The 18,106-nt window shown below is 40.6% G+C and overlaps 2 protein-coding genes across 29 annotated transcripts in view; both read left to right on the top strand.

Annotated features, from left to right (window-relative positions):
• Positions 1–5,963, top strand: part of AFDN (afadin, adherens junction formation factor) — a 129,542-nt gene extending 123,579 nt beyond the window's left edge. For all 23 annotated transcript variants that reach the window (XM_063329154.1, XM_063329146.1, XM_063329138.1 and 20 more), the window contains 2 exons: positions 2,558–2,642; positions 3,787–5,963. In XM_063329154.1, coding sequence (XP_063185224.1) covers positions 2,558–2,642; positions 3,787–3,931 — 230 coding nt within the window. In that variant the 3' untranslated portion in view covers positions 3,932–5,963. The remainder of the gene's footprint in view (positions 1–2,557; positions 2,643–3,786) is intronic.
• A 5,249-nt stretch (positions 5,964–11,212) lies between these two features.
• Positions 11,213–18,106, top strand: part of KIF25 (kinesin family member 25) — a 47,067-nt gene continuing 40,173 nt past the window's right edge. For 5 of the 6 annotated variants that reach the window (XR_010070309.1, XM_063329125.1, XM_063329124.1 and 2 more), the window contains exons 1-3: positions 11,213–11,366; positions 12,487–12,552; positions 16,577–16,693. Coding sequence is in view for 4 of the 6 variants with exons in the window: in XM_063329125.1 (XP_063185195.1) it covers positions 11,292–11,366; positions 12,487–12,552; positions 16,577–16,693 (258 nt within the window). In the remaining 2 variants the exon portion in view is untranslated. Of the gene's footprint in view, positions 11,367–11,426; positions 11,483–12,486; positions 12,553–16,576; positions 16,694–18,106 lie in introns of those variants that run through there. The other variant, XM_063329128.1, reaches the window with a different exon arrangement.

The raw sequence follows: 18,106 nt of genomic DNA, 5'->3' as shown, positions 1-18,106 counted from the left end.
AGAGAAGCTCTGCACAGCATTGCGTAGTTCTAGTGTTGCTGAAGGGACAGTAGTTTAGCTCAGTTATAATTACTGTCCAACTGATACAGTTGGTGCTTAGCAGTTTCACTGTTTGGGGTCAGTACAGCACCCAAGTCGCATAAAAAGTATCCACACTGATACTTGTTTAAAGGAAAAAAACCCAAAACTGTTTGTTTATCCTGTTGTTGCCTGCGAGATCTCATGATGTAGTAGTCCCTATGGATCCTGCAAGCCCATCTGTCACTCCTGTCTGGCTCTGTTACAGGTTCTAAATCTTAAAGGAAGGTGAGGGAAGGCTTTAGCTTTTCAGTGTGTCGTCGTTAGACTGGAGTGTAAGTAGACACACTGTACACTACCTCCTATGTGCTACCATTACAATGCAAATAATTCCATTATGCCTGTGTACCATGATGTGAGCCCACTGATAAACCTGCAACCAGTGAACCCAAATCACAGTTTTGACTCGAGCTTTTGAGCACCTTGTATCACATAGTTAAATGAGTTAAAATAAGATTAAAGACAGACAGGAAATGTATGGAAAAGATTCTCTTTAAACACTGTGACTGTCTATGTTGTCAGCTTGCTTTTAGGAATATTCTGAAACGTCAGGCTTCTGACATGAAACTTTTGTAGTGTATATCTCTGTTGATTTTTTTCTTCTTTCAAAGGACTTTCTTTTTCTAGAAATTCTTATTTGAAACTGACTACAACAGTGTAAAATGTGCCTTTCATCACAACACGTAGGCTTCCAAAGGCCCCTGCTTCCCTTCGTTATTTGGCACTTTGCAGGCTGTACATGTAATGAATTAAGTAACTGTAGAACCATCTCTCAGTGGTTGTCACCACCACTCTTCCTGCCTCCCATCATCCACAACCCAGAATGCCATTTCATATGTAATCGCATTTCCCAATCCTGCTTTCTGTTAATTTTAATGGAAAATTAATCTCAGGAAAGTGAAATGTTCAGTGATATTTTTCACGTATGCGCGTTTGTTTTTCCTGGAAAACAATCAGAAGGACAATCTACAAAGATTTGGTTAGGGTTTTGGTAACAATTAAGGAATATTGTAGTATGATGCTTCGCCTTTAATAACCTAATTCATAAACCATACAACTAATTCTGAATACTCTTATTTCATAATTTTCAAAATAGCCATGAGAACAGGTTAACTTCACCTGATTGCTCAAGCTTCTATGAAGACTGCCTGCGTAACGTACAAAGCCGTTTGCACAAAATGCAGAATTCACCGTGCAGTTTACCATCTCCCATCTCGCTGACTCTGTTACATTACTGTCCTTTACAGCTCTCTTCTGTTCTCAATGTTAACTCTAGTAAACCACGCTTCTGCAAATTTTGCTCTCCTACCTTCTTCCACTGGGTTCTCTTAAGACCATTGGGTCTGTCAACTAACCAAGAAAAAAACCCAACACCCAAATCAAAGCTGCTGTCCTAAAGCAGGTGGAAGTGCGAACCACGGCACGTGGACGCAGACTTCCCAGAGCAGGGGAGGTGGTACTTGTATGTGCCTGTAAGACGCGTGTCGGAAAGGAAAAACAAATCTTCATGTGCCTAGCAAACCAAGTATGATTTGGTCTGCTGCAAATTTTTGGAGGAAAAAATTTAGCCTGCAACACGTGAGCTAAATTTGCTTGTGTGTTCCAGCCTCATGTGGCTGTTATTGAATATTTATGAGAAATTACATATACCAGTGGAAGAAGCAAACATTTCCTTCTATAGCAAAGAAGGTTCACAAGACATAACGTGTACAATATCGAGACCCGAACTGTCTGAAGACAAATCTGAGTATTGTGCTGACACTTACTTTTACTCTTTTCCTGACAGTTAATAAGATAATATGGTCTTAAATATAGATTAAATTATTGAACTTTTTGATTGGAAAGAAAAGGTTTTGTCTTGTGGCCTTTAGAAAGAATTAATATAATGTATGAAACCTGTGTGTTACATCAACTTAAACTAAAGGTGCAGTGCTGCAAGATACTTGCTTGAAATTTTAAGGGTGGGAGCATTTTCTGAGTGATACTGTTTACTTAATGAGACTAAACAGACAAAAATTCTGACTCTGCTGAATTGCAAAGATGGTATATACTAATCTTAGCTTACTTTTAGCCTCCTAAAGAGAGCAGCTGCAGCTAACTTACTCCCTGTGGAGCTCGTTACAGGATAATGGAGTGTGTTGCTCTTTCTGTCAGTCTCCTTGAACAACTTCTAATGTCTGTCTTACAGTAAGCCATAATAAGATAAAGACCATGATTTGATATGTGCTGGGTAATCTAAACAAAACGTGTTCTGACTCAAAATTAGGAATAAAAAAAAATTACAGCTGTTTTGACAGGAGGTGGAATTTGGTAGTACTGGTTTTAAATAGTCTACAGGTCAGATGACCCTCTAAATTTATTTCTGATTCTAGTTTGACATTACCTCTTGAAAGAAGCACTGCACCTTTTTGAAGAAATACAATAGAAAACTTTTGTGTTGTAACTGCTGTCCTTCAACTTACTTCTTCTTTTGCATAAGGAATAAATTCGTACACTGGATCTGGAGGAGCAGCTGTTGGAGCCCATGAAGTTTATCGGGATCCAAGAGACAAAAGATCTAAAAGGTGATGTGCAGGAGCCCATTAACTTTTATACACCTGACTCGGCTAACTTCTGCAGTATTTTCCGTTGTTGTTGTAATTCTGTGGGCTATTCAAGAGTTCTGCCGTTGGTTCTGGAGTGTCTTGGATTACTATAAAATACAACTAAGTTCTCCACAAGTCTTTAGGGGATCTGAAGTACTAATTCACAGCAGGAAATTTCAGTGCTACAACTGAATACTCAGTAAATCATTGCAAATTAACAACTTTGACTGTTTTAGGTGTACTTATACATCTGAACAATACCTCTCAAGTGGGATTCTTACCAAATTTGTAATAAGCGTAAATAACACAGGCTGTATCTTACATGTGAGTGGCAAGCTTTACTGTGTAGCGTACTGGAGATGTGGCTGGGCTTGGCTAGGGTTCTGTAGAAGCTGTTAGGCCAGTTCCTATGTTTCAAAATGTAGTTAATGTTTCAGTGGAACACGCAAAGCAGAGACCTCCTGGAGCTAAAAGTCATCTTCCAATCAAGATATTGAAGAATATATTAAAGCTTTATTATATAAGGGTTAATCACATATGTAAGATATTGTTACAGCTACAACTAAGAATGGTTTGAGATCTTCACTGCCATGGTCAGAAACACATAACACACAAATTGGTTTGCTACAAGGGTAAGAGATAAGTGCAAGAGCTTAGCCAACAGTGGCTCTTGGAAGCTTTGCCAGCACAGAATGAAATACAGAGGTGTTGCAGCCGCTACAGCATACCTCAGTACTGGTAGTTTTATTTACAAGACACAAAAGCTTTGTATTCCAGTGCTTTTTCCTAGACACGGAAAGGCCTGCTGATTTAGCCATAACAGCAATGCTGTGCTAACACAGACAGAACCTTAGTTTACACCTGCACTTCACTTTAAAAACTTGCAAGCAGTTTCATTCATGTTAACGTGCCAGAGATGGCTCATGAGCCACTAATTTGACAAAGTGATAGCACAGTGTCAGAATTAAAGGTATATTTGGAGAACAAAACCTTGCAGAACGCTAAACGGAGAATCTTCTGTAGTCAAAAAAGCTTTCAGCCAGTACATGTCACTGAGAATTATTATATTTAAGGATATTGTAGATAAGATTTATAACAAAGACTTTTTTTTTCCCCTTTCCAGTCAAGATACAGATTTACCTGGAGCACCAGAAAACCTGACGTTCAGGGAACGCCAGCGACTTTTTTCACAGGGTCAGGATGTATCCAATAAAGTAAAAGCTTCTAGGAAATTAATGGAACTGGAAAATGAGTTGAACACAAAATAAGATTAAAGCACCTTATCAGATGTAACTGAAGATCTCTAAATTGAGGGATTGAGATGGGGGGCACACTACTAATGAACAGAAAATGAATGTTTTCTGAAAGGAGTGACTTTGATTCCTCTAAGACTGTTAATTAAGATTTAGAGATGTTGCAATAGCAAGAAAACTGATTACTTTGCCAGGAGCTTGTGGTTTATACAATGAAAGCACTGTAAAATTTTAAAGATATGAATCACGTGAAGGTAACTTTTTTTTTTTCCTGTTTTGGGGGTTAAGTTCTTGTGCACCAGACCAAGTAGCACTTGTCAAAGATAAGTTCTGTTTCCTGGTGTTTTACAGACACACTTTTGTTTTAGCTGCTGAGCAGAGAGAGTGAGAATAGCTTGAACTGCCTGAACTAAACTGTGCACTAGAAATTAGTATTTTAGGTTGTTTGATAAGAAGCCAATATCTGGGCCACCTTAAGTAAGACTTTATACACAAGTTTGACATACTGTATTGTGTTCATAGAATGATCAGCATATCAATACAGATCTTACCATTACTTAGTACTGGAATAACACGCATTCTGTAGGTAGAACTTTGGAATAAAAATATTTCTAGTTCTACGTATCTGTTGGGTCTAAAATGGTTGTCTACGAATGTATCTGTAGTTATGGAAAAGTCTGTACGTTGATGCATCCCCACTACATGTGCTTCAGACTTTCAAAAATGTGACAATAAAACCTTTGGATAATTGCTTTACTAAAAATTACATAAGCAATAGATAGTAGGCCACACTAGTGGCCCTTCATCAGCTAGGACCAAAATGTTTGTAACGTGTTAAAGGCGAGGAGTAATGAATGATTCCAGTTCCAAGGTGAGCAGAACAGATACCTTTGTTTTCTGAGAAAGGTAGATTAGAAGTTAGTAGGTAAGGAAAAGTATTGATAAGTCTGCTATTATCAGTTCAGCAATATCTTTTTTTTTTTTTCTTCTTTTTTTCTATGGAGAAGCGAACTGGCATATAGGTGTGAAGCATCAGATACAATACGGCTGGCTGGGAGTGGGCATGTTAGTAAGGTCATGAACAGACCTGGTGTGCTGGCACCCAACCACCTCTGCTCCTGCTGAGGAGGCAGTGCTGGCGAGCCCTTCTTTCGTCTAGCGGGCTTTACTGGCATCCTGTTACTGTTGTACCGAAACCCTTTTTGGCAGTTCAAGCTATTTTTTCGCACTGTAATAGCCTTATTTAATTTTAAGTCGTTAATCTTTTTCCTCCCACTATCTCTTCAGCTGTGCATATGTGGCTGATGATGTTGGGAATAAGGACCTCATCAGAGTTTTTCTCATTGTGTGATGTTAAGACAATATATATTGTGATTCCAAGCAAATTTTCTATTTGACAAAGCCCTTTACTGGCTTTAGATGATTTTTTTTTTTCCTGTATCATATTGTTCTCTTATAAATATATATTTAGGGAATTGTGCACACTTCCAAATACAAAGGGGTAGACTTTCACTGCCTTAGGAAAGAAATCACTTTTAATAAGAGTTGTATGATAAATAAATGCAAGTTAATGAAAATTGGAGTGTAAATATTTTTTACGTATTTCAGGTTTCTTATTTGAAAGTGTGCTTTTACCGTTTCACCTGTTAAATATGAAGTAGAAGATTAAACTGGTTCAAAGTGTTAATGAAGGATCTGCATGCTTGCTATGTCTGTTAATCAGGAAAAGCAAGCCTCTCCCAATTTATCTTGAGAACACTAGCAGCCTTACAGTGACAAATTTTTCTTAAGGAAAAAACTTATGCTGTGGCTGAATTACTGTTGCTGCTAGAATCTGAAAAAGGCTTAGCAAAAAAAAAATACCTATAACCTTCAGTCGAGTGGATTTGGCCGCTATTGGGCATTCGGGTCAAGTGTGAATATGTGTAAAAGTGCTTTTCATATTTGTCTGTGCATTATTATGAAAAACATCAAAACTGCTGTAGTTTCCCATTTCTACTGTATTTCACTTGCAACCTATTTTTAATAAAGTTTGTATTGTATTTAACTTTGCATTAAATGTTTTTTGTACTGTCTGTTATGTGATTCCGCATTCATAACAGTGCTATCATAAACCAAAGGGGCTCTTGTTAATATGTTTTGCCTTACCCGTCCTTTTGAAATACATTTACAAGCAAAGTCAGTGTATCTCATAATCAATAGATGAAAACCTCAAATGAATTTTACATGGAGAATCAACAAAGGAGGCTGATTCTCATTGATCAGAGTCGAGAATTTTTTGGCCTAATGTTGTTCAATATCTGCAGCACTGACTTGAAAGAAGTGGAAGTTTTTACAGCTTACCCAGCAACTTATGAAATGGGCAGTATTGGTGGCGTCAATTACGCAGGCTTGTCATACTGTATTTATATCCTCCTCCAGTGCAAAGTTGTATTTCTAACAGCAAAGAGGAACCTGGAATGCAGCTCCTTTTGGAAAAGTAAACAGTATTATAACCAGAGTTTCCGTTCTCATTGCTGAGGTTAAAAAGTCATTTGATCTCTTTATTTTGAACACAAAGACAGGATAACTTTTTGACAAATCTTTGGAAAAAATCAGTTTGGCTGACCTGGAAGTTTGGGGCAGTGGACTCAAATTCAGTGTGTAGTTTTGAATGAAGGTTGAGCTAAAGGACTTGGGAATGGTGGTGCTCCTCTTTTATCATTGGATTGATATGGTTAGATGACCGGACTCTCGATGGGAAACTACAGTTTAAGCTCTGCCTGGGGAGGGTGAAGGAGGGAACCAGGCCCCAGTGAAGTGCTGTAGATGCCTTCTGCTGGAGCTCAACGTTCACTGGAGCTGGGATTGAGAGCCACCTGTGTCTCTTCCCAGGTGAGTACCTTAGTCTCTTGAGTTGTGGGGTCTACGCTATGGAATTTTCAAAATCACTAATAAGGACATTCTGGATTTCAGTATGAGTGATGTATATGATGTATGATGTATAAAGGCAGGGAAGAAGCTAAAGGAACCACAGAAAGCCAGAAGTGCTGTGTAGTATGTTGCAAGGCAATGACTGCCAGGACCTCCAGGCATGGCTGAGGGGAGGCTTTTATCCATGTTTTGAGTATGTAGTTTTTCACTGTGAGAACAGCCTGAAGAAAGAGAACTTTTAATTTTGAATATAGAATGTGTAGTCTAGAAGAAAAAGGAAACAATCCGTTGCCTTTCTGTATGGTAGTCCCCCAGTCTAATCATGAGCAAAGAACCAGTACAAGCAAAAAGTGATTTATTTGATGAGACTACAGTTGTTGCAGCTGTGAACTGTGTCATAGAAACATTTATTTCCAGACTAAAATAGAACAGGGGTTGCAGTTTGTCATATGCAACAGTTGTAATGCATTTCCAGTGGGAAAACAAGTTTTGAGCTATGCCTTGCACAGTTCAGGTCCTATCATTCACTTACACTGCTTTTCAGCTGCTTTTATGTACTGTTTGTACTTGTAATTGAGTAAGAGGTAGGGAAATTAAGAAATTGTCAAAGTCTATAGTATATATCCTGTTTACCGAAATAATAAACTATATATGTGATCATACAGATTGCTGTTTGTAGGTGACTACACAAGCAGCAGAATAAACAAGACCGTTCTTTACCTCCTAATTCAATTAGGTAACATGAGAAGTCGTAACAAAAATAACGATGATAAAAAGTTAGCTTCAACAAGGATAGTCTTAAAACATGCGTAGTAACTCATGCATTTAATAATAAGAATGGGGAAAAAACTGGCTCTTTCTCCAGTGTTGCCAAATGATACTGCCGTCTCAAATGGTCAGTCGGTGGCTGGGTGGCCCAGAAGGCAAAGCCTCACAGATTAAACATTTGGAGTCAGCTGACTTCTGTCCCAGCCGTAATGGCAGATAAACTCCCTAAGGAGACCAAAGTGCCACACACCTGCTCGGAGGACCTCCCTTTATTCTTAGTGACAAGTTCAGAACTGACCTACAGTTACTAAAGCAAATGTCTTGCTAAAAATGTGGAAATATTTACAGCTTCAATGAATAGTGGCTTGGGAGGTTCCAATGAGAGGCCACGTGCAATACAGCCGTCTCAGGTTACTGTCTGCAGCGTGGCAAATGCGCCTTCATATGGCCAACAGAAAATGCAAAGTACAGCAGTGAATCTCTCCGTGTTTGGCACAAGAGGGATAGCAAACTTTTCTCTTGGTTTTTTTCCCCAAGTGCTTTTCTTACCCATTTTGTTTCCTGTTACTGCGTTTGGGAATGCTGTAATGGATGATTCATATCAGAACGCTGAAGCTGGGACCTCATTAGTCTTGTTGGTTCCACTACTGGGGTCATGTGAAATGCATCAGAATTTTTAAAGACGATGCTTACTTAGTAGCATCTTATGATTTATAATCCACCACGGTTTTTCACTGATGCTAAAATTAATAGAGGAAAATGTGGATTTAGGCAATTTCATTAAATTTCTGGCCCTCAGAAGGATCTGTTCCCTAGAAAGATCAGTAATAAGGCAGGGCTCTGCATTTGCAGGGAGAAGACAAGATCAAGTTGGTAGTAGTCTTGGGGAAAAAATGAGATTCTTTAAACCAGAGAACCAGTGTAGAAAGGTGTGCTGGAATACAGCCTTGCAGCATTTCTAGAAGATAGTTGGATTTTATATTTGTTTCTTGCCCTGATTGAACTGATAGACTGTTTTGTTGCCTGCCCATCAAGGAACTTCTCCTGATCTTTGGAAGCGGAAGGAAGATCCCAAAAGAGAATTGCTGCTGTTATGGTGAGTCATGGATCATATTGTGACTTCTTTTTTTTTTGGATACAGATGGGACTGAGCTTTCAGCACTATCCAACTTTCAGGTGCGCATAGAGAAATGAATAAATAAAAGTAGTCCAGGGATGCTCAGTTTTAGGTTACTAGTTCAAAGTCAGGGTGATAGTACATTAAGTCTTCTCTGTTACAGCCTACAGAAACCAGATTCTTAATCTCATTCATAGTAAAACTCACAGTAGGGGCTTGGGCTAAGGGAAGTCCTATATGGCCCATATGGCATTCATAGAATAGTTTCGGTTGGAAGAGATCTAGTCCAACCCCCCTGCAATGAGCAGGGACATCTTCAACTAGATCAGGTTGCTCAGAGCCCCATCCAACCTGACCTTGAATGTTTCCAGGGATGAGGCATCTCCCACCTCTCTGGGCAACCTGTGCCAGTGTTTCACCACCCTCGTTGTAAAACATTTCTTCCTTATATCTAGTCTGAATCCACCCTCTTTTAGTTTAAAGCCATTACCCCTTGTCCTGTTACAACAGGCTCTGCAAAAACATTTGTCCACATCTTTCCTTTAGGCCCCCTTTAAGCACTGAAAGGCCACAATAAGGTCTCCCTGGAGCCTTCTCTTCTCCAGGCTGAACAACCCCAGCTCTCTCAGCCTGTCCTCACAGGAGAGGTGCTCCAGCCTTCTGATTGTTTTTGTGGCCCTCCTCTGGACCTGCTCCAACAGCTCCATGTCTTTCCTGCACTGAGGGCTCCAGAGCTGGACACAGTACCCCAGGTGGGGTCACACCAGAGTGGATTAGAACAACCATTACGCTTCAGAGTTTGTCCTTCCGAGATGAAGATGAGTTATGTTGGAAAATAACATTGTTCTGACTTGATCGCTGCTGCAGGATAATCATTACATAAAAATTGCAGCTCAGTGTCAAGAATTGAGTCAAACACCCCCAAGGTACTAAAATATTCTCCCTAAAATAGCTGCTGCTGATAAAATCCTGTCTGCTTTACTTAGTGCCAACATCTCTTGACATCCTCAGTATTGCAGTACTTTGGAACTCTTTGTTTGACCTAAATCCATTTGTCAGTTTTCATTTTTCCACCAATGCAGAACTAGTTGCAAGGACGAACTGCTCAGGGGCTTCCAGTCTGTTTGGGGTTTTTTTTGTTGATTTTTTTTTTAAACCGAGGCTTGAGTTTACGGGAGGAAGTTGCAGTATCAGGGAAGACAGTTGGTCTGTGAGAGAGGGGCTCTATCTGGGTTCCTCTGTGAAGGATTGCTATCCCTTTTATGCCAAGAGATGGGGAGATTCACTCCAGCATGCCTTTGGATTTTTCTACTGCCTGTATGAGAGCACATTCTCCATGTTCAGTAGACAGTAACTTGAGACTGCTGTTTTGCAGAACCGGATTCCTCTGTAATTATGATGTTGGCTTCAGTTTCTCAAAAAAAAAAAAAAACAAACAAAAAAACCCAACTGTAGTGCAAAAATAGTGTTATTTTCCACTTCCAAAAAAATGACATGTTTGTATCTGGCATACTTTCACATTTAGTAGCCAAATAGTCTTCAGACTGCCTTAAAGATAAGGTTAATCTTGCAGTGCAATAGAGTAGAGCACCAAGTAGTATTACTAATGTACGTAACGTACTGGCCTCGGAAACCTTAGTATGAGACCCCCTTCCATAACGTGGGGGGTTCTTGGGCAGCCTCTTAGGACACGCGCACCAGTTGGCCTTGCAGGCTTTGCCCATCTCCTAAGACTAGCCCTAGACACTGACTTTGTGTTCGCAGAGTTACTGAAGGTTGCAGTTGGAAGGGGCCTCTGCGTGTCATCTAGCCCAGGGTCAAAGCAAGGTCAACTACAGCCAGTTGCCCAGGGCTGTGTCTAGTTGGGTTTTGAGTTATCTCCAAGGATGGAGACTCCACAGCTGCTCTGGGCAACCTGTGCCAACGTTTGACTACCCTCGCACTAAAAAAGAATAAATAAATTTCCAGGTTTAGAAGGAGCCTATTGCCTCTTGTCCTGTCACCTGGGCACCATGGTGGAGTCTGGTTCTGCCTTCTTTATACATATTGCTCTGATCTTCCCCCGCCTTCTTTCCTCGGTGCTGAGCAGCCCCCTGCACGCTCTGTATAACAGATGTTCCTATCCCTTAATCCTCTTTGTGGCCTTTGCAAGCCTTAGACCAACTGCTTGGGGCAGAAATCCTGTAGCTGACACAGGACCGCTGTCCTGCCCCTCACCCGTCGTTGTGGTCGCTGAACCTGAAGGCGGGGCCTGTGCCCCTGGCCCCGGTGCTCTGAGGAGACATCTTTCCCGTAGCCTCACCCCAGCCGTGTGGGAGCTCCAGGCCTCCCCCCGCTCCCTGCGCTCCCCAGCCCAATCCTTGGCCTCGGCCTCTGAGGTGACCGATCTCAGCACGACCGTTAACGGCTCCTCGCCGGGGCCCCGCCCCGTCCCCCCTCCCTGCCAGCGGATTGGTGGGCGTCCCTGCCACTCAGAGGCGCGCCCGCTGCCGCCGGCGGGCCCGTTACCAGCTCCGCGGGTGGTGGGGGGGTCCGCGCCAGGCCCCGCTCTGCCCCGCCGCGACAGTGGGGAGGACCATGCGGCCGCCGAGCGGCATCGACCCGGGCTCCGTGTGGGCGCAGCGCCTCCGGCAGCTGGAGCGGCGCTTGCGAGTGAGCCCCGCGCCGCCGCGGCGGGGAGGGAGGGGAGGGGAGGTGAGGGGCGGGCGGCGGGGAGGGAGCCGTACCGGCCCGGCCGCCCTGGCGACGGGCAGCGCCTCGGCCCGGAGGTACGGCCCGCCCCGCCCCGCCCGCCCCTCTTCTGCCCCTTGCTGTCAAAAGTATATTTCTAGGCTTAAAATTAAGGGGAGAATCCTAAATACAGCACCCTGTCCGTACCTAAAGGGGGCCTACAGGAGAGATGGGGAGGGACTCTTTTATCAGGGAGTGTAATGATCGGACAAGGGGTAACGGTTTCAAACTGGAAGAGGGTAGTTCTAGATTAGATATTAGGAAGAAATTCTTTACTGTGAGGGTGGTGAGACACTGGAACAGGTTGTCCTGTTCCAGTTGTGGATGGAGTTCCAGGAGGAGTTGTGGGTGCCCCATCCCTGGAAGTGTTCAAGGCCAGGCTGGATGGGGCTTTGGGCAACCTGGTCTAGTGGGAGGTGTCCCTGCCCATGGCAGGGGGGGTTTGAACGAGGTGATCTTTAATGTCCCTTCCAACCCGAACTGTGTGACTTGGCAGGCAGATCCGATGTCCAGGAGAGGCTGCTTTTGCCAGGGACTGGTTTAGAAATGGGGTGTCTGAGCTCTGATGGGTCTCCCCAGCCCCGCCACAGGGCAGGATGAGCGACCGGCTGTTTGGGAAGGCAGCATCCCTGCAGAGGAATGGTCTTTCTGCGACACCATTGACGATCTCTAACAGTGCAGCCTTGGAAATGGAAATTCACGTGGTTATTTATAAATAAATAAACTAGCACTTCTCTAACAACCTGGAAAATATCAGGATATGGTTTTATAAAGCAAAAGCAGTTAAAATTTTGAACATATGCATTTCCACATAAGCAGGCAAAGTGACAGAAACTATAGGTAATCATGGAATATTAAGAGTTTATCCTAATTTTTATGTGCTTGTAGACAAATACTGTGCTGAGGAGATTGGAGGTAGGTAGCCCTTTGATTTTGGAAGGCAGAGAAACAGAGGAATGTAATAAAATTATTATAATGAAATAACGTTCATCAGACCCATTTAATTTTTACTTTTCTGATTTTGGGTGGGTTTTTTCCTTAGACCAAAGAAGAAAGAATAGTTGTCCTGGAAACTGAAAATGCTGCTCTTCATCTAAAGCTTGCAGAGGTAACTATTGTTTGTTTTTCCAAAAAGAATTCTTAGGAAAATAGAGAAAAAGACACTGAAATCTGCCTTCTTATTTTCAAGTTTTGCACTCTTTACCTGTTGGGGAAACCTATTGAAGGGATTAAGGCTCAATGTTTCTTTTTTTTGTTTTGTTTTATCAGCAATAGCGATAGACTGATTAAGTAACTAGAAACTGACGTACATTTAAATAATTGCTATTGTTTTAAATCTGCAAAAATGAACTGAGGGAACAACTCTGTGAGCATTAAATATGGAATATTGCGTTCTGCTTGCAGGGAAAATGTTTGCCTAGAAGGTAAGGGGAGATTTTGACGGAATACTTTTTAGGCATAATCAGGATGATCCTTTAATAAGCACTATTCATAGAGCGCAGGAAAGACATTTCATTTTGAGTGAACATACCAAAGGTGCACTGTGGCATGTCTTCATAGCACTAGTGTTGAACTTGTCTAGAAAAAGCAAGGTACTGTTGCAGAGGCCAGTCACAGAGCATATAGCAACAACTGGATGCCATCATTTCCTTATATCCTTCTACAGAAGGATATGTTGTTCCTAGACCATTATCGAAACAAGAAGCAGCCTGTGATACTGTTTGGGGTCTTCAAAGGTAAGGTTTCAGAAAATCACAGAATTGTGAATGTTGATCTACACCACTAGACTAGAGCTGGCTGTGAGTATTAGTTGTGATAGAGACTGTTGGCCAAGAGTTTTTAATGAGGGCTGAAACATTAAATGGTTGGGTGACCTCAGGAAAGCCATTTGCCCTCCCTGTGGGTTTGTTAACACCTGTTGATAAAAGTGGGTTTAACATTTTTAAAAGCCTGACTAGAAGCAGATGGTACATCTGAAATGAGTTTTGCTAGGTATAAAGAAGAATACTGTAATTCATTCCAAGAAAATGTTTCTATTGTTTTTGTTCTGCTTTATAATAATTACCAAAAGTTTTAAGTATTTGAGCTGTTTTGGTGGTGGTTTTTTTTTTTAACTCTCACAAACACATGAAAGAAATTATTTTAGTCAGTAAAGTGCATCAGATGTAGGAAGTAATTATCTGAGTATTAGATAACAAAGCCTTGTTTTCCAAATACAGCACTGTTTCATTTTATTGCAAAATGTGCTGGAAGATACAAGCACCTACAGCTGCCTGAGGAGCGTGGCAGTGTTACCACCATCAGTCAGAAACAACGTCAAATGATTTGTGGAAATACTTTGCAATTAACCTTGCACTGATGTTTCTATTCAGATGGTTATTTAATTACACTTAAAAGACTTTTGCTTCTCCTTGGTTAATTTGCCCCAGCAATCTGAAAAGGTGAGCTAAACTAACATGAAATAGTTTTACCTTAATTGAAGAGTCTCTATTAAAAAGAATACTAATTTTCATTAGATTAATTCAAGGTTGTATAATGTTGCACCACATCTCCCAATATTTCACCAGCTATGCTGGTGAAAAAAGCTACTGCCCTCAGCTATCAGTCACTGACCCTTCAGATCTGCTGGCGGAGCTGCTTGAATGATTGAGCTTTAACAGGTTGTCACAGTGACCAGGGTTAACAGAGGTCTCGTTCTTAACTTGTAAAAGCTAATTGGATTCATTTTGGCTGGAGTGAGCAAGCGAGCTTTGGAGACAAACTTATGAGGATAGCCATGAATTAGGATTTGCAATGTAAATATTTGTCTCTAGGTTTCATCAGTCTAATAAAAATGTTATCTCTTGTTATATACCTTCCCTTGCTTATATCCTTAAGACAATTGTGAATATCAGCACTGCCACTGTTTTTTTTGCAGCCCAGTGTATTATTATCCTAGCAGCATATTGTAAGGGTTGTTCTTGAACATAGGAAGTCAGATTCTTTTTCTGTAGACTTGCTTTTGCCTACTTGGAAATGTGCTTGTCTACCTGCACGCCCCTTTGTTTGTAGTCCTTGAGGTCCTGATCCTGCTGTCTTCCACACATAAAGCCAAGTCTGCCAGAATGGATCCAATTGCAGAACTGAGATTTCACTTTGGAGAAGACTATTAAGTATCTCAGTTTCACTTCTGTTTATAATAAAGCTGACTATAAAAAGTTTTATAGTCAGTTTTTGCTTCTCATGCATGAGCACAAATTTGCAAGTTCTGGCATACAAAAAATTCTGATGAATGCTAGAACTATTATAACGGAGAAAACCTCAAAACCAAGGCAGCATTTGCAATACAGATAAACTTGATAGTGGAAGCAATGAGAGGTTGACTGCAATGAAAGTCGAATTGACAATTCCACTTTTGCTGTCCATGTTGAGAAAAATGGGGGAGTCGGGGGGAACCTGTACAGATGGTGGAAAACGTACTAGATGTTAAAAGTAGGTTTTAATCAGTTTAAGCTTATTTAACGATAAGGCTTGAGTACTGCAATTGCTTGTATATGTGCTTAACTTTTCACATGTGATTAGCGATACTAATTCTGGTGATCTACTTGTATGCATTTTTGTCAAGGATGTTTGTAAATATTGCATCTGAGAAACATGAGTCTTGAAAATCCTCACAGCAAAAGAACACATAGCATCAGTCTCAATTTCTGGGAACTTAAAGCCTATAACAAAAACATGAGAGTTCTTTTAAAATGATCTCTTCCTGCTATTTCTTTTCCATGTAAGAACTTTTTATATTAGCGTTAAGGTGTTGTAGCTGTGCAGGACCTCAGGTTACATTTGTAAATAGAAGATGCATGCTTTGTGAAGGTGAAAAAGCCTTCACAAAGGCTTCACGTGAAAAGGTTGGTTTAGATCAAGTGAAATACTTTTCTTGGGAAATACAATCTTTTTTTATTCTGACAGCTCCAGGACATTGTGGTGGTGTTCTCGCAATATCATTTGTAGTTAAACTGCAATTAAATGTTTCCTTTTTACCTATCGTTATCAGATGATTGGAATTAAATCAAACCCTTTATGTGAGTAGATTTAGCTCTTTCGTGTTTTTGTACTCTTCTGTGCTTTGTTAGTTTAAATACCAGGGAACTGCAGCCACATAATTTATGGCCTGAATAAGGTAGGAACTAAGCCTGTGCTAGAGACAAGTGCATTTCAAAAATAAGGAAAGAGGCTATTAGTACCGGTTAAGGAATGATAGATGTCAACAGGTTGCAAGGGAAAGTAGGTGGAGAAGTTGCAGCTCATTGTACGCACCAAGACTGTCCGTAAATGATTAAAAAGCAGTTTTTAATGTAATACAGATTCTGTTATATTGCAGAATGTCACATGTATTCTACAAGGATGTCTCTTTTGTGTTCTTGCCTGTAAATATTTAAAGTTGCACTATTTCTATTTTCCTTTTGATTTCAACATCTCTAAAAAAATTGGCCATAAAAATTGCTTTTGCATAAGCGGTAATTTTAGATTATTAGAAAGCATTCTTCTCCACATCCTTTAAAAATTGCTTTGATTGCTTTGATCTCTGAAGACCTAGCTTAGTGCTTTATAGGTACGGTTTTGCACTATTGCAGATCTGAATGTAATGGAGTCGGTGTTGGCAGGAAGGTAGAGCAGTGAACATTAAGTTGGGGGCTGTGTATTACCAGCTCCTTCAGGACTTTAGCAGTTAACACGTGTATGTGTGTCCTCGTTCTGTTTCATGTCCTTTCAGAGAGCTTTCTACATTAAATGTAGCTGTAGGAGGACACTTAACCAGCCCTTTTCCCTAACTGAAGGCAAATTTTAACCATTTAGATCCACCTGAAGCGTAAGTAAGGGGTGTTAGGTACTGCAAAAGCATTGTAGTAATCTGATGCTGAGGTTTACCACCCTAAGGAAGTAGAATATTGTGATGTTAGCCAGTTACCTCGAGATGATCCTTCACGTGACTCAGAAGGAGATAAAAGCAAAGAAATTATGTATTTACAACATCACGTGTAATCAGATAGTTGAGTTACAAATGTTGACAGGGATGAAGGGGACAGGATGCAACAGAAAACATCAGCACTTTAAAGTGATTTTTTTAGGTGAGTTTTTTTTTTTTTTTTAAACAGTATCAAGGGTTTGCTAGAAGAAGCACTAATGAAGTATTGCAGCTCTACTCTGCTCATGGCCAGCAGCAGAAATTGCAGAGGAGTTCTGTTGTAACCCAGCTCCGTGGATCAATAAAGGTAAAGACCTTTAGTGATAATGCAGGCATAATTCATGCCCTAAACATTTATATGTTATCAAATATAGTAAAACCCAGAAAATGGTCCCATATGAACTTGATCAATGGCTTTATTAGATTCACAGCAGTGCTTACAGGGAAGTGTATCAATGCCCGAGTTAGCTTAAAAGTTATAGTGGTTTTGCTGCAATAGGCTGCAAAGTCACCAGAGAAACTGGTAAAAGTGGCTGCTTCTGAGCTCCAGGATATTATGTATAGGCTGCTATCAATACCTGAGTTAAATATTTTTGTAATCAAAACCTTGCAATCCCTGATTTGACTATCACACAGGCATCCTCTAAAAAAAAAAAAGTACTTATTCCTTAAATTACTCCATAGAATCATAGAATAATTTGGGTTGTAAGGGACCTTTAAAGGTCCTCAAGTCCAATCACCCGATCAGGTTGCTCAGAGCCCCATCCAACCTGACCTTGAATGTTTCCAGGGATGGGGCATCTACCACCTCTCTGGGCAACATGTGCCAGTGTTTCACCACTCTCATTATAAAAAATTTTTTCCTTATACCTAGTCTGAATCCACCCTCTTTTAGTTTAAAGCCATTACCCCTTGTCCTGTTGCGACAGGCATGCTAAAAAGTTTGTCCTTTTAGGGACACTTAACAAATGTCAGCTTTGCTCAGGGCAGCACTGAATGCCTGCATAAAATGACTGAAAAGTATCTCAGGAAAGAAATCTGATTCTTAACAGGCAGAAGGATGTAGCTTAATTTGTAGCATAGTTGGACTAGATGATGGTTTTAGGTCCCTTCCAACGGAACTATTCTGTTCTAATGACAGTGATTCTGCTTGGTAAATTTTGCAGTGGTGTCTTACATTTTAGGTTAACTAGTATGGCAGAACAGTTTGTGATGCAATACCAGTGGATTAAGATGGTTTACTATGGAGATAAATGAAAGTTAGGAGAGAGCAAAGCTCTCCAAATAGGAGTCTAGATTGATGGTAATCCTATACCTGTAACAAAAAAAATAAACAAACACTTCTTCCCAGTTATATTCTGTGGGTTTTGAGAGTGAGAAGTGCAGTGATTTTTCTCTCTTTAGTTTAGTTTACTGTTTTATCATTGAAACTAGTCAATTAATTCAAGGTCAGTACCACAGTTGGAAAAATAAAATGTCACATAATATGTGTCACTTTGTGCCAGGCTCACTAATGAAACATCACAGTGCTCCTACAAGATAAGGTATTGTTAAATCCATTTTACAGATTGCTTTACGTGTTTGTTCCAAGACTTAGATGTCAAGAAGTCTACTAATCCTAAAATCAGGTCAATTTGGTTTTACTTTATTTGGACTTTTAAGTGAATATAAGGTGCTCTTGTAAATGTTTAAGTCTTATCATATATGTTATGCTGAGTCA

Source organism: Chroicocephalus ridibundus, chromosome 3, assembly GCF_963924245.1.
Source record: "Chroicocephalus ridibundus chromosome 3, bChrRid1.1, whole genome shotgun sequence".
NCBI classification, from domain to species: Eukaryota; Metazoa; Chordata; class Aves; order Charadriiformes; family Laridae; genus Chroicocephalus; species Chroicocephalus ridibundus.
The sequence above is the reverse complement of the archived record's forward strand: the minus strand, read 5'-3'. Positions and strand labels throughout refer to the sequence as shown.